This window comes from Zophobas morio, unplaced genomic scaffold, assembly GCF_036711695.1.
Source record: "Zophobas morio isolate AGI-343-1 ecotype UQ-CSIRO unplaced genomic scaffold, CSIRO_AGI_Zmor_V1 ptg000008l, whole genome shotgun sequence".
Classification (NCBI taxonomy): Eukaryota; Metazoa; Arthropoda; class Insecta; order Coleoptera; family Tenebrionidae; genus Zophobas; species Zophobas morio.
Genome location: NW_026972113.1, coordinates 2,314,816 through 2,331,099, shown reverse-complemented (window position 1 = coordinate 2,331,099; position 16,284 = coordinate 2,314,816). Strand labels below are relative to the sequence as shown.

At 31.5% G+C, this 16,284-nt stretch overlaps 2 protein-coding genes across 2 annotated transcripts in view; one reads left to right on the top strand and one right to left on the bottom strand.

Moving 5' to 3' along the window:
* The window catches only part of LOC135125014 (uncharacterized protein), a 226,340-nt gene that overhangs the window by 109,056 nt on the left and 101,000 nt on the right, over positions 1–16,284 (bottom strand). The window lies entirely within an intron of this gene.
* On the top strand, positions 9,413–11,608 carry LOC135124738 (sodium-coupled monocarboxylate transporter 1-like). The gene is made up of 7 exons (XM_064049947.1): positions 9,413–9,658; positions 9,704–9,981; positions 10,028–10,250; positions 10,308–10,667; positions 10,712–10,979; positions 11,024–11,205; positions 11,257–11,608. Exons 1-7 carry the CDS (start codon positions 9,474–9,476, stop codon positions 11,492–11,494), a joined length of 1,734 nt encoding a protein of 577 aa, XP_063906017.1. The 5' UTR covers positions 9,413–9,473; the 3' UTR covers positions 11,495–11,608.

Sequence of the window (16,284 nt, the reverse complement as noted above, 5' to 3'; positions counted from 1 at the left end):
CCAATTGTAGGCCGACAGCAACAGGAATTGCACTGAATAAAACATACCACGTACCAGCAATAGCTCTTCGTACCAAGAAAATCGCTGAAAAAACCCGTTCGGAATTTTCTGTTTTACGCGATAGTACTCTGCAAATTCCGGTAATTTAACTTTTCTCCGGGTTAATTAGTGCGAAGTCGACGTTTAACCTTAAACTTGAGCTTTGACCCGATTTGTAGATCTGCCGGCTTTCGTCAAGGATTTACATGAGGACGAAACTTTCAAACACAAAGGAAGATAAACGATGCGATTTCCTCCAAGGATTTACTTTGAAATCTATCCCGTGTTAACTTATCGAATCGGATGATTTATTAGACAATCGTAACAATGTACCGTGGCAGTCTGCGCCCTGTTGGGAGCTATATTAACAGGTTAAAGCGACGGATTTACATTTCAATAGAGTGTTGATTTCGTATGTGACGAATAGCCCGGAATATTCTTTGAAATATTATTCTTTTCTTTCTTTCTACCTGGGCGAGAAATCGATGCTGCGAAACCGTGGCATTGAAATTTTTACCGATGTTCTCAGAGAGGATTTTTATCTTTCGTGTTAACGAGGGGCTTTTAGAGAATTATAAATCTACAAGGAGAAAAATGGACTTCCTTTGGAAGATGAATTGGCAGTGAAAATAAAAAATTGGTCGAAGGATATTTCTATAGAACTTCTCTGGAACTTAACTACAGTCCAATAAATTCCGCGTCTTTGAAAAATTATGAAGTTTCATTTTGTGATAACCACTAGAATAAATAACAAAAGTGAAAATACGAAAAATAAAAAAATCAAAAAATCGAAAGTCGAAAAACACGAATTTCAAAAATTCGAAAAATTTGAAAAATCTTCCGGAAAGTGGAAAATAGAAAAATCGAAATGTAAAAATTTTGAAAATTCGAATATCGAAACGTCGAAAATTATAAGAATCAAAAACTTGGTCAATCAAAAAATCGAAGTGTTGAAAGTTGAAAAATCGAAAAACTAAAGAATGGAAAGACTGAAAATTCTTGATTTTTCAATTTTTTACTTTTCGAATTTTCGATTTTTTGGTTTTCCGATTTTTCAATACCACGAAATTTCGTTTTTTCGAACTTTGGAAAAATAGAATTTTCGATTTTTCAATTTTTCCACTTTCTATTTTTTCGAATGTGTATTTGACCCACTGAATTTTCGATTTGTCAATTTTTTGACTTCGATTTTTCCATGTTCCATTTTCAATTTTTTTGCTTTTCGATTTTTTGATTTCTGCATTTTTCGATTTTCCATTTTTCACTTTTTCCGTTTTCCGATTTTTCGATAGTATGAATTTTCGAATTTTGATTTTTCGAGTTTCCAATTTTTCGATTTTTAAATTCCCCGGAAGATATTTCCACTTTTTCGATTTTCAATTTTTTGAATTTTAAATTTTTCAATTTTTTGATTGTTTGATTTTCGATTTTTTGGTTTTTCGATTCATCAAATTTTCCGATTTTCGGTTTTCAATATTTGAATTTTCAATTTTTTTTCTCGATTTTTCCAATTTTCGATTTTTTGGTTTTCCGGTTTTTTGATACTTCGAATTTTCGTTTTTCCGAACATTTAATTCATCGAATTTTCGATTTTTCCAATTTACGATTTGTCGACTTTTCGAATTTTAGATTTTTCAATTTCCAATTTTGGAATATTCGATGTTTCGGTTTTCCGATTTTTTGATTTATCGATTTTTCCATTTTCGATTTTTCAGGATTTCCGATTTTTATATTTTTGAGTTTCTATAATTTTCACTTTCGATTTTTCCAATTTCGGTTTTTCGATTTACGATTTGTCGATTTTTCGAATTTTAGATTTTCAATTTTTCCATTTCCAATTTTGGAATATTCGATTTTTTAGTTTTCCGATTTTTGATGGTTCTAATATTCGTTTTTTCGATTAATCGAATTTTCTATTTTTAGAGTTTTAATTTTTCGAATTTTCGATTTCAATTTTTCTATTTTTCAGAGTTTAGATTTTTCAGTGTTTTCATATCTGAATTTTTTTATTTTTCTAGTACCCGATTTTAGTTTTTCGAATTTTCGATTTCCCGATTTTTGATTTCTTGAGATTACGGAAGATTTTTCGAATTTCAGATTTTTCTGTTTTTGATGTTAAGAATTTTGGTTTTTCAATTTTTGCATTTTCAATTTCATTTTCGATTGTTAAACTTCGCGGAAAATATTTCCATTTTTTTCGATTTTCAATTTTTTGATTTTTCGATTTTCGGTTTTTTGATTTTCGATTTTTCCATTTTCAATTTTTCGAATATGTTTTTGATTCATCAAATTTTCGATTTTTTGCTTTCTCGATTTTTTGGTTTTCCTATTTTTTGATATTTCGAATTTTCGTTTTCCCGAACATTTGATTTATCGAATTTTTCAATTTTTCCAATTTCGGTCTTTCGATTTACGATTTGTCGATTTATCAACTTTTCGATTTTTCAGTTATTCCATTTTTCCATCTCCAATTTTCGAATATTCGATTTTTTGATTTCTCGAAATTCCGGAGAATTTTTCCAGTTTCTGATTTCTCTATTTTTGATGTCACAAATTTTGTTTTCCGATGTTCGATTTTCGAAATTCGAATTTTCAGTCTTTCCATTCTTTAGTTTTTCGATTTTTCAACTTTCAGCACTTTCCGATTTTTTGATTTACCAAGTTTTTGATTCTTATAATTTTCGATGTTTCGATATTCGAATTTTGAATATTTTTACATTTCGATTTTTCTATTTTCCACTTTCTGGAAGATTTTTCAAATTTTTCGAATTTTTGAAATTTGATGAATCGAAAAACCAAAAAATCGAAAATCAAACAATCAAAAAATTGAAAGATTTAAAATTCAAAAAATTGAAAATCGAAAAAGTGGAAATATCTTCCGGGGAGTTTAAAAATGGAAAAATTGGAAACTGGAAAAATTAAAATTCGAAAATTTTTTGTGAATCCAAACTAGAAAAATTGAAAATCTGAAATATCAAAATGTCAAAAGTGGGAAGCCGAAACACAGAAAATTCGAAAAATCCAAAATTCGATGAATCAAATACATACTCAGAAAATCGAAAAACCGAAATTTTGAAAAACCGAAGAATTGAAAAAATTCGAAAAATCTAAAATTCGATGAATCAGATATTTGATAAATTGAAAATAGGAAAAACGGAAAATGGAAAAACCAAAAAAAAAGAAATTGGAAAGGTAAAAAGTTTAAACTTCGAATATCGAAAAATTGGAAATATGAAAAATTGACAGAAAAAAAAATGAAAATTCGAATATTAAAAATTGAAACTCGGAATATCGAAAATTCGATGAATCAAAAGCATATTCGAAAAATTGAAAATGAAAAAATCGAAAATCAGAAAATCAAAAAACCAAAAAACCGCAAATCGAAAAATCAAATAATCGAAAGATTTAAAATCCAAAAAATTGAAAATCGAAAAAAACTTAAATATTTTCCGCGAAGTTGAACAATCGATAAATTGGAAATTCGAACAATCAAAATTCGAAAATTCAGTGAATTCAAACTAAAAAATTCGAAAAATGCAAAATTCGATGAATCAAATTGAAAAACCAAAATTCTTAACATCAAAAACAGAAAAATCTGAAATTCGAAATATCTTCCGGAATCTCAAGAAATCAAAAAAAATGTAAAATCGAGAAATCGAAAATTCGAAAAACTGAAATCAGGTACTAAAATTCAGACATGAAAACACTAAAAAATCTAAACTCTGAAAAATAGAAAAATTGAAATCGAAAATTCGAAAAATTGAAACTCTAAAAATAGAAAATTCGATTAATCGAAAAAACGAATATTCGAACCATCAAAAAATCGGAAAACCGAAAAATCGAATATTCCAAAATTGGAAACGGAAAAATTGAAAAATCTAAAATTCGAAAAGTCGAAAAATCGTAAAACGAAAGACCGAAATTGGAAACATTAAAAATTCGATGAATCAAATGTTGGGAAAAACGAAAATTCGAAGTATCAAAAAACCGGAAAACCAAAAAATCGAAAATTGGAAAAATTTAGAAAAAAAAAAATGAAAATTCGAAAATTGAGAATCAAAAATGGGAAAATTTGATGAATCGAAAAACCAAAAAATCGAAAATCAAAAAATCAAAAAATTGAAAGATTTAAAATTCGAAAAATTGAAAATCGAAAAAGTGGAAATATCTTCCGGGGAGTATAAAAATCGAAAAATTGGAAACTCGAAAAATCAAAATTCGAAAATTGGGTGAATCCAAACTAGAAAAATTGAAAATCTAAAATATCAAAATGTCAAAAGTCGGAAGCCGAAATACAGAAAATTCTAAAAATCCAAAATTCGATGAATCAAGTACATATTCGGAAAATCGAAAATGCAAAAATTGAAAAGTCGAAAATTCGATGAATCGAATACATAGTCAAAAAATCGAAAAACCGAGATTTTGAAAAACCGAAGAATAGAAAATTCGAAAAATCTAAAAATCGATGAATCAGATATTTGACAAATTGAAAATAGGAAAAATGAAATATGGAAAAACCAAAAAAAAAGAGAAATTGGAAAGGTAAAAAGTGTAAACTTCGAATATCGAAAAATCGGAAATATGAAAAATTGACAGAAAAAAAATGAAAATTCGAATATTAAAAATCGAAAATCGGAATATCGAAAATTCGATGAATCAAAAACCAAAAAATCGAAAAACGAAAAATCGAAAAGAAAAAAAAATGAAAATTCAAATTTCTATGGAAAATTCGCAAAACTGAAAGATCGAAAATTCGATGAATCAAATACATATTCGCAAAATCGAAAATCGAAAAACCGAAATTTTGAAAACCGAAAATCCAAAATTTGAAATATCAAAATCTCAAAAGTCGAAAGCCGAAGAATAGAAAATTCGAAAAATCTAAAATTCGAAGAACCTAAAAAATCGAAAAATAAAAAATTGAAAATCGAATATGGAAAAATCGAAAATTCGAAAAATTGAAAAATCGAAAATTCAGTGGGTCAAATATACATTCGAAAAATCAAAAAATGGAAAAATTGGAAAACCGAAAATTCGGTTAATCAAAAGTTCGAAAAAACGAAATTTCGTGATACTGAAAAAACGGAAAACCGAAAAATCGAAAATTCGATGAATCAAAAACATATTCAAAAGATCCAAAATCGAAAAATCGAAAACCAAAAAACTGAAAATCCGAAAATCGAAAAATCGAAAAACTGAAAAATTTAAATTCAAAAAATTAAAAATCGAAAAAATGGGACGATCTTCCGCGAAATATAAACAATCAAAAATCGAAATTCGAAAATTTGGTGAATCCAAATCAGCAAAATCGAAAATTTGAAACCTGAAAATATGAAAAGTCGAAAGCCGATAAACAGAACATTGGAAATTTCTAAAATTCGATGAATCGAACATTTGAAAAATTGAAAATCGGAAAAATAAAAAATCGATAAATCAAAAATTCAAAATATCGAAAAATCGGAAAACCGAAAAGTAAAAAAATTGAACATCGAATATAGAAAAATAGAATATTCGATTAATCAAACACATATTCGAAAAATCGAAAATGGAAAAGCTGAAAAACCGAAAATTCGATTAATCAAATGTTCGAAACAACGCAAAATTCGAAATATCAAAAAATCGGAAAACCAAAAAATCGAAAATTTAAAAATCGAAGCATCGAGAAAGCGAAAAATCGAAAATTTGGAAATCGGAAAATCCAAAATGCAATGAATCAAATATGTACATACATATTCGTAAAGTAAAAAATTGAAAAAACCAAATTTCGAATAATCAAAAGATTGAAAAATTTAAAATTTAAAACATTGTAAATGGAAAAAATAGGTACATCTTCCGCAAAGTCTAAAAATAGAAAAATTTAAAATTCGATGAAGCAAATATTTGAAAAATCAAAATCGGAAAAAAGAAAAATCGAAAAACCAAAAAATTGTAATGTGAAAAAATCGGAAAAAAGAGAAATCGAAAAGTAAAAAAATAAAACTTTGAATATCTAAAAATCGAAAATTGAAAAATCGAAAAATCAAAAGTCAAAATACCAAAATACGGAAAGTCGAAAGTTGAAAATCATTAATCTTTAAAAACAGAGAAAAATTCGCAAAATTGAAAAATCGAAAAACCAAAATTTCCAAAAATCCAAAATTCGAAATATGCATCGAAATAAGGCGGAAACAACATTCCCAGCGTAAGATTCCATTTTAATAAAACGACAAAAAGTCGCCAGTCTTAAACGTTTCGACCACCGCGACACCTTCATTTCATAAAAGCCAACAACGAAAATTCTGAAGCTCAACCGCAAATCTTGTCTCTTTGAACCTCCTACACAAATCGAATACAACGCTCACGTTAATTATCGTCACGCAATACAGTTTTTATTCTCCACGCAGCGCATTTTCATTCCTTTGACAAATTTTCACGGCTTAGGGCAGACGCGAAAAGTTATAGAAAATTGTAAAGCAAATGCCTTTGTAACGAATTAATTATTTCAAATGCTTGAAGGCAAATGAAAAAATCACTCAACTGTTTATAATGCTTTTAGGAAAAACAAACAGTGCTAAGTTAAATAAGTAATACATTTTCTACATTTGCTTATGTTTAAGGTCCACACAATAAAAATTTCGGGAAGCATTTGTTCGAAAGATATGTAAAATTATTGTTAACATGCGACCTTTAAAAATCGGACACTATATCAGACCTAATTTTAGTAAATACTCGAGTCTTATCTGAATTGCAAAATTGATGGCAAACCTCACTTTTATTTAATTCAAATGTTGAGTCGCTGTTAAACTGTACTCTACCCAAGTTTTATAGTATTTATTTGACTTTGAGCACTGGCTCAGATAAGACTGATTTTGGCAGACGCCATACCATCTGGGTAAATACGGGCGGGTGGGCGGGGCTAGTACTTGCTAAGATAAAACTGATTTTCCCATATTAAACTTGTAAAAACTTGTTAAATTTAAAAGGTGTTAAATTACATATTTCCGTAGTAACGAATTAAATTCCTAAATTTGATTGGATACTTATTTTTTAACAACTCAATCATTAATTTTTCTGAGACACCCTGTATAAGCAAATTTAATATTAATTATGTATTAAAAATTAATCACAAGTATAGACTCATTTAAGATATATTCAGCAAATTTTTAAGCTGACGTCATCAATTTTTTGGAGGGGATAAGTAAATACATTTTGATTAAAAATTTATCATGCTTGTAAACCATCTGCAAGAATTCGGAGGTTTAGCAGATTCCAATTAAATTGCAAAATGTTGTTTTATAATTTTGATTTTATTTTCAATTCGAAAAAAGTTTAAAGAATCTCGGAAAATGTCTTTTCTAAGGAATTTGAAAGGATTTCTGATGTTTTATTTCACAAAATTTAAAAGAATCTTGAGAATTTGAAAAACTAATTTGAAATTGGAGACCCCAATGCTTTTTTTTTGAAAAATTTAAATTTTGGAGTTGTCTTGGTCGTTTTGTCAGAATTTCGTGACCCCTAGTGTCTTTTTTTAATAATTAAAAAATGTCTTCGAATCCTCTGGTATTTTGTTTTTGTAGGAATTTTGAAAAAAGTTACAGGAGACTTGGTGTTATTTTTGAAAGAATACGTCTGTCCGCTAGTGTCTTTTTAAAATAACTTTTAGACTTTCTGGTATTTTGTTCTACAAAAAATTCCAAAAGGATCTTGGGATGTCTCCGGTTTTTTTTTTGCAAGAATTTGAACGAATCTTGGGGATTTCTGATGTTCGTTCTACGGATTTAAAATAATTTTCTACTTCCTGGTATTTCGTTTTCGAAAAAAATTACACATATCTCGAGGGATCCTAGTCTCGTTTTCAAAGAATCTGAAAAAAAAAAATCAGCGAGATTCCTGAAGTATTTTACGCCCCTGGTATATTTTAGAACTAATTTGAAAGACTCTTGGAGATCCTAGTGTTTTTTTTTAATAACTTGTTTAGTTCCTTCGGTCGTTTTTTAACATTTTCAAGACCCCTAGTGTCTTTATTTAAAGAATTTAAAAATATCTGCGACACCCCTGGTGTTTTTGTCGGTGTTTCGGAAGAATTTCAGGAATTCTTGGTATTTTATTTTTGAAAGAATTTTATTGGCATTTAGTGTCTTTTTGAAAGAATTTTTAGGGTCTCTTGTATTGTGTTCTAGAAAAAAATCTGAAAGAATCTTGGGCATTTCCGAAGTTTCTTTTTACGAATTTGAAACAATTTTCGAGTTCTTGGTGTTTCGTTTTTGAAAAAAAATTAAATAATCTCTAGGGATCCTAACGTCTTTTTCTTCAAAGAAATACAAAATTTAAAACAATCTCGGAAAAACTTCAAAACTCCACAGCCCCCTTGTATTATTTTGTAGAACGAATTTGAAGGAATCTGGGAGAACTTGGTGTCATTTTTTTTTTTTTTGAAAAAATGTAAATGGTGTTCTTACGGTCTTTTTTTCAGGAATTTCAAGACTCCCAATGTCTTTTTTTTAAGAATTTAAAAAGACCTTAGAAACCCTTGGTGTTTTGTTTTCGAAAGAATTTGTAAGAAGCTTTGAGATCTCTGGTATTTTTTTTAAAAGAATGAAAAAGAATCTTGGGGATTCTAGTATTTTGTTTTTGCAGGAATTTTGAAATTTCCCTCTATTTTCTCAGCGGGTATGGAATTTGCCAAAATCAGTCTAATCTGAGCAAGTGCTAATCCCACCCACCCACCGCTATTTTCCCACAGAATATGTCATTTGCCAAAATAAGACTTATCTTAACAAGTACTATCAAGTACTACCCTCTGAGAAAAGGGCGGGTGGGCGGGGCGAGTACTTGCTAACATAAGTCTTATTTTGGCAAATGACATATCTTCTGACAAAATAGGGGGCGGGTGGGCGGGCCGAATACTTGGTAAGAAAAGACTGATTTTGGCAGATGACATATCCTCTGAGAAAATAAGGGGCGGGTGGGCGGGACTAGTCGTTGGTAAGATGAGACTGATTTTCGCAGATGACATATCTTTTGGGAAAATAAAGAGTGGGTGGGCGGGGCTAGTACTTGCTAACATAATACTGATTTTGGCAGACGCCATACCCTCTGAGAAAATAGAGAGCGGGTGGGCGGGGCTACTACTTGCTAAGATTAGATTGATTTTGGCAAATCCGATACTCTATGAGAAGACAGAGGGTGGGTGGGCAGGGCTAGTACTTGCAATGGTAAAACTTATTTCGTCGTAATCAATTTACGTAGATGCATTAACTGCAATTTTGTCCTCAATACATATATTTTAGTAACGACTTGATAACTTGCCTTATCTGATTAATTGTTGCACATAACCTAGCGTACACAGCCAAATTGTTGTAAAACTTCATTATTTTTCAACTCAAGTGTTAAGTCTATCGTTAAACTTTACAGAAGTTTTATAGTATTTATCTGACTTTATTTGATACTGTAAAATGCCTCTTAATGAATCTTCTCTCTACCCTATCGACTACATTATTTTCATAGCCACGTTAGCGGTCAGTACTTTAATTGGATTGTATTTCGGATGTATGGGCAACAGACAATCAACTGTTAAAGAATATGTACTAGGAGGAAAGAGAATGAGAATTATTCCGGTGGCGGTATCAGTTGCCGTGAGGTAATCAATTACATTTTGTTTAACCGCACTAGTACTGTGTTTTAGCCACTTTTCTGGTACCGCGCTCCTCGCAATACCAGCAGATGTTAATAGATACGGAGCGAGTGTTTGGTTGTTCGTTTTTGCATTTCTAGTGATGAGTACTGCAGCTGTTTTCGTCTATCTACCAGTTTTCTTCAAACTACAACTGACCAGTACTTACGAATATTTAGAGAAACGGTTTGACCACAAAACAAAAATTTTGGGTTTATTCTTTTATATACTGGCTGAGATTCTCACGTTCCCGATTCTTGTGTACACTCCATCTCTAACTTTTACCACTGGTACAAGATTTTGCGTGTATTATTAATGTACAAGTTCCTGTTTTAGCTAGCGGAATTAACGTTCAGGTGATCGCAGTAGTACTATGTGCTATATGCATCTTCTACACTTCTCTAGGAGGTCTCAAAACTGTAGTCTGGACCGATTTTCTTCAGTTCATCATTATAATGGCATGCTTGGTTACTATTTACACCATCGGGCTTAATCAGTCTGGAGGATTTCTACAAATCTGGCAAACAGCATCCCTCGGCGAACGACTACAAGTTTTTAAGTACCGACTTACACAAAATCTTCATTACACGCAATAATTAAAATCGTTCACTTTTAGTTTTGGTTTGGATTTTACAGCTCGAGACAACTTCTGGGGGCTCAGTTTGGGTTGTGGAGCAACTTTTACTGCAATCACAGTCGTACACCAAACCGGCGTCCAAAAATTTTTATCACTTCCAACGTACAAAGACTTTGTTTGGTCAGTCGCATATGTCGTGATTAGTTTATGCTGCGTCCAAACTTTCGGCGTTTTCATTGGTCTGGAAATTTACGCGAAATATAAAGAGTGTGATCCCCTTTCTAGTAAACAAATCCAAAAACATGAACAGCTGCTACCTTTCTTCGTGACGCAAATAGCGTCAAATATACCGGGCGTTTGTGGTCTGCTTGTGGCAGCAATATGTAGTGCTTCTCTGAGGTAATTTCCATCGTGTGTGATTTTTCAAAATCTAGTTATTTCAGTTCAATGTCGTCGAATCTGAACGCGCTGGCTGCTGTCATCTACAAAGAACTTGTTTGTAAATTCTTACAAGATAAGTCCGAAACACGGTCTACTTTTGTTTTAAAAATAATTGTTTTACTGATGGGAATTGTGGGTACTTGTTTGGTTTTTGTATTGGAACGACTAGGAGAAATACTTAGCGTTATGTCGTTGGTTTTTGGAATTGCACAAGGACCTTTACTCGGGCTATTTTCACTTGGAATGTTAGTTCCTCGGGCTAATTCAAAGGTAAATACGTATTTTGTCTGTCTAGAAACTCATGATTTTTTAAGGGTGCTTTCTTTGGAACTCTTGGTGGTTTTATATCAATATTGGGTCTAACGATTCCTTCTAAATATTACATGTTGAAAGGTCTAATAAAAACCCCAACAAAATCGCTCTCTACCAGTGGCTGTAGTTACAACCAATCACTTTGGAGCAACGTCAGTTCGACAATACTCCACAAACCAGTACCGTAAGAAGTCAAAATTTGTTACTCAAAAAAATATATTTCTGCTTGTTCTAGAAGTCAATCGATTCCAGTCGAACCAAATGCAATTTTCAAGACATCGTTCTTCTTCTATACACTATTTGGTGCGATTATGACATTCATTTTCGGTCTGGTGATCAGTTACGTCACCACAGCTGATCCTCCAGTGGACGAAAATCTTCTAAGTCCGGTTTGTCGGTTTAGAAAATCAAAACGAAGGGCAGACGGCACGTATTTAGGTGTCGAAGAAGCTTTGCAAACTTTGGAAAAATAAATTTGAACACTTCATTATGACCGTTTCTCGAAATTATTTGAAACTGATTACGATTTGAAGTTAAAAGTTAATATTTTTACCAATTTTATTAACATGTTAATTCTATAAAAATAAAGACCCTCATAACGTTAGCAGAACAAACTTTCAGTGTTATTTCAGTATTTTCTTCCAAACTGGTGCCCAAAATTTTCTAGTTCCATCAGAATCCAAGTTTCAGAAAAATTTGAAAAGGGGCAGGGGTTAATCCGTGACAACCGCGCCGACGCAACACCGGAAGTCGGCACCGAGGAGCAAATATAGAGCCCGGTTTAGGAACTCGTTATAAGTTTTTACAAGTTTAAAAGGGACAAAATCAGTCTTATCTTAAAAAGTGCTAGCCCCGCCCACCTGCCCGCTATTTTCCCAAAAAAAATGTCATTTGCCAAAATCAGTCTTATCTTACCAAGTATTAGTCCCGCCCACCCGCCCCTTATTTTTTCAGAAGATATGTCATCTGCCAAAATCAGTCTTATCTTACCAAGTATTAGCCCCGCCCACCCGCCCCCTATTTTGTCAGAGGATAAGTCATTTGCCAAAATAAGACTTATGTTAGCAAGTACTCGCCCCGCCCACCCGCCCTTTTCTCAGAGGGTAGTACTTGATAGTACTTGTTAAGATAAATCTTATTTTGGCAAATTTCATATTCTGTGAGAAAATAGGGGTGGGTGGGTGGGGTTAGCACTTGCTCAGATAAGACTGATTTTGGCAGACGCCATACCCTCTGACAAAACAGAGGGCGGGCGGGCGGGGCTAGTCTTTGCTCAGATTAGACTGATTTTGGTAAATCCCATACCCGCTGAGAAAATAGAGGAACATTTCAAAATTCCTGCAAAACCAAAATACTAGAATCCGCAAGATTCTTTTTCATTCTTTTAAAAAAAATACCAGAGATCTCAAAGCTTCTTACAAATTGTTTCGAAAACAAAACACCAAGGGTTTCCAAGGTATTTTTAAATTCTTAAAAAAAGACATTGGGAGTCTTGAAATTCTTGAAAAAAAGACCGTAAGAACACTATTTACATTTTTTCAAAAAAAAAAAAAAATGACACTAAGTTCTCCCAGATTCCTTCAAATTCGTTCTACAAAAATATACAAGGGGGCTGTGGAGTTTTTAAATTTTTCCGAGATTCTTTTAAATTTTGTATATAAACATCAAGAACTCGAAAATTGTTTCAAATTCGTAAAAAGAGACTTCGGAAATGCCCAAGATTCTTTCAAAATACAAGAGACCCTAAAAATTCTTTCAAAAAGACACTAAATGCCAATAAAGTTCTTTCAAAAATAAAATACCAAGAATTCCCGAAATTCTTCCGAAATACCGACAAAAACAAAACACCAGGGGTGCCGCAAATATTTTTAAATTCTTTAAATAAAGACACTAGGGGTCTTGAAAATCTTAAAAAACGACCGAAGGAACTCCACAATTTATTAAAAGGAATCTCCCTGATTTTTTTTTCAGAATCTTTGAAAACGAGATTAGGATCCCTCGAGATTTGTGTAATTTTTTTCGGAAACGAAATACCAGGAAGTAGAAAATTATTTTAAATTCGTAGAACGAAACATCGGAAATCCCCAAGATTCGTTCAAATTCTTGCAAAAAAAAACCGGAGACATCCCAAGATTCTTCTAGAATTTTTGGTAGAACAAAATACCAGGAAGTCTAAAAGTTATTTTAAAAAGACACTAGAGGACAGACATATTCTTTTCAAAAATAACACCAAGTCTCCCGTAACTTTTTTCAAAATTCCTACAAAAACAGAATACCAGAGGATCCGAAAAAAATCTTAAAAAAAAGACACTAGGGGCCACGAAATTCTGACAAAACGACCGAGACAACTCCCAAATTTAAATTTTTCAAAAAAAAACATTGGCATCTCCAAGATTTCTTCAAATTAGTTAGTTCCAAAACAACATCCCATCGCCGGTAGGAATTTTTCCAATTCTCCACGATTCTTTTAAATTTTGTAAAATAAAATATCAGAAATCCTTTCAAATTCCTTAGAAAAGACATTAGGATTTTCCTAAATTCTTTAAACTTTTTTCAAAAACGAAACACCAACAAGTCGAAAATTATTTTAAATCTGTAAGAACAAACATCGGACATTCCCAAGATTTGTTAAAATTCTTAAAAAATTGGTTGACAGCTAATTCGACAGAACTTCCCTCGCGCCTAAAGTACAATGAAATATATCCAGCTTTTTTGAGTTGAGTTTTTACTTTATACAATTTTGTGATGACGTCATCAACATTTTTGCAAGGACACGTATCAACTTGGATTGGTGCAGTGTAATACTAAAAATAACAGTATTGTACTCCCAAAATTTTCTGAGAAAATGGAGCAATCAATAAAATAAATTGACACATTCATTAATTTTTTTGAGATATGACTTTCCGATGGATATCTCAATTTTTCGGTTTCTCAAGTTTTCGATGTTTGAGTTTTAAAATTTTTCAATATTTCGATTTTTTGATTTCTCGATTTTTCATTCAATTTTTCGGTTTTTTAATTTTACATAGGAATATTTCGGTTTCTCGATTTTTATATTATTCGATTTTTGGAATTTTTACATTTTAAGTTTTTCACTTTTTCGATTTATCGTTTTTTTTTAAGTGTAAATGTTTCAATTTTAAATTTTTCGTTTTAGGCAATTTCGATTTCGCAGTTTTTCGATTTTTCGACTTCTCGAAGTTTCCATTTTTTTGATTTTCCAAATTTTCGATTTTTTGATGGCGCGATTTCCCGATTTTAAATTTTTTAAATTTAAATGTTTCGATTTGTCAATGTTTCAATTTTTCAAGTTCGATTTCTCGGGTTTGCGATTTTTCAGTTTTTCGATTCTTTAATTTTCAATTTTTTTAATTTTAGACTTCAGTTTCTCGATTTCTAGTCTTTTTGATTTTTTTTTGTGTTTAGATTTTTTTTAATTGTACCTATTTCAATTTTGAATTTTTCGATTTTTCGATTTTGGGCAATTTCGATTACGCAGTTTTTCCATTTTTCGATGTTTCGATTTCTGGATGTTTCAATTTTTGAATTTCGATTTCTCGGTTTTGCAATTTTTCAACTTTTCAATTTTGCAACATTTCAGTTTTGGGGTTTTTAAATTTCCCGTTTTTTCAATTACTCGATTCTCCAATTTTTCAGTTCCTCAGTTCTTTGATTTCTCAATTTCTCAAGTAATCAATTTTTTGATTTTTCGACATTTCAGTTTTGGGATTTTTCAATTTCCCGATTTTTCAGTTTCTCGATTTCTGATCTTTTTGATTTTTACTTCCCGAGCGTAAGCAAAGGAAGTATTGTAATCGAGTCCGTCGGCCGACTCTCTACTTTTACGTTTTCTCGATCTTTCATGACCCCTAGAAGACGAAGAAATAGGTCTCCCATTTCCGTCTGTCCGTCCGTCTGTCCGTCTGTTTGCCGTCCCGGATTTTTATTAGACAGATAATCTCCGAAAGTACTGGACCGATTGTTGTGAAATTTTGTAGTTACGAGTATATTAGGAATATCATGTAGATGGTAAAACGCTAACCAAAATTTGTCTAATCATCCCCACCACTAATGTGATGACGTCACTTCAAAATTGTACATAGTAAACATTTTGCAATTTAATTTTGAATCTGCTAACCCGAATGTTTTGAAATGTTGCAGATGTGTTAAGGCTATAAAGAGCATCATAAATCTTTACTCAAAATATATTTGGTTATCCCCTCCAAAAACTTGATGACGTCAGCTCAAAAGTTTTCCAAATAAATCCTATGTAAAATGTACAAAATATGATGAGTCTGTGCTTATGATATATCACTCCATTCATATTTTTTGGATTTGCATATACAGGGTGACTCAAAAAAATTAATGAATGCGTAAATTTATTTTATTGATTAACTCAGGAACTACAAAACCGAATGCTTTGAAATCTTGACGGTGTTTTAAAGTTGTCATAAGCATGGTAAGTTTTTGATCAAAATGTATTTGCTCATCCGCCCTAAAAAATTTATGACGTCACCACAAAATTTTGCTAAATAAATCCTATCTAAAATGTACAAAATATGATGAGTCTTTTCTTGTGATTTATCATTCCATTCATAGTTTTTGGATTTGCATATACAGGGTGACCCAAAAAAATTAATGAATGGTGTTCGGGTTTCGGTTTTACCTACCAACCGCAACCCTTGTCAACAAGCGTCCCCAACTTTCTCTTCTACCTGCAATGTATCGTTTCCGATTTTAACAACTTTGTACATAGACTTCGAACCGTCAACAGCAAGTAAATACAGTGTTACACAGCACATGGTTGTGTATCATTTATATCAATCTTTTTCGGTACGTATGTATGAATAACAATCATACATCCAACAAATGGGTAAATGTATTTTATTGATTTAATCAGGAACTCCAGAACCGAATGTTTTGAAATCTTGCAAATGTTTTAAGGTTATAAAGAGCATAATAAATTTTCCCAATTTCTAAAGTGACAGGAACAGGGCATGCATATGCCAAATAAGACTTTTTTGGAATATAGTTTGACTGTTGACTTAAAACCTTAATTGACTATAAATCAGCTTTGACAAAAAGATATTTACCGTTTTATGCAAAATGCGTGTTATTATTAAGCTGATATGGCTTATCAAGTTGAAGTTTTTAATGAGTAGGTTGTTTATCGGGTTAATTAATACTAAACATGCGCCTTCAATTTTTGTTTTTTTTTAATTTTCGGTATTTTAATTTTTCGACATTTTTTTGTTTATTCAAT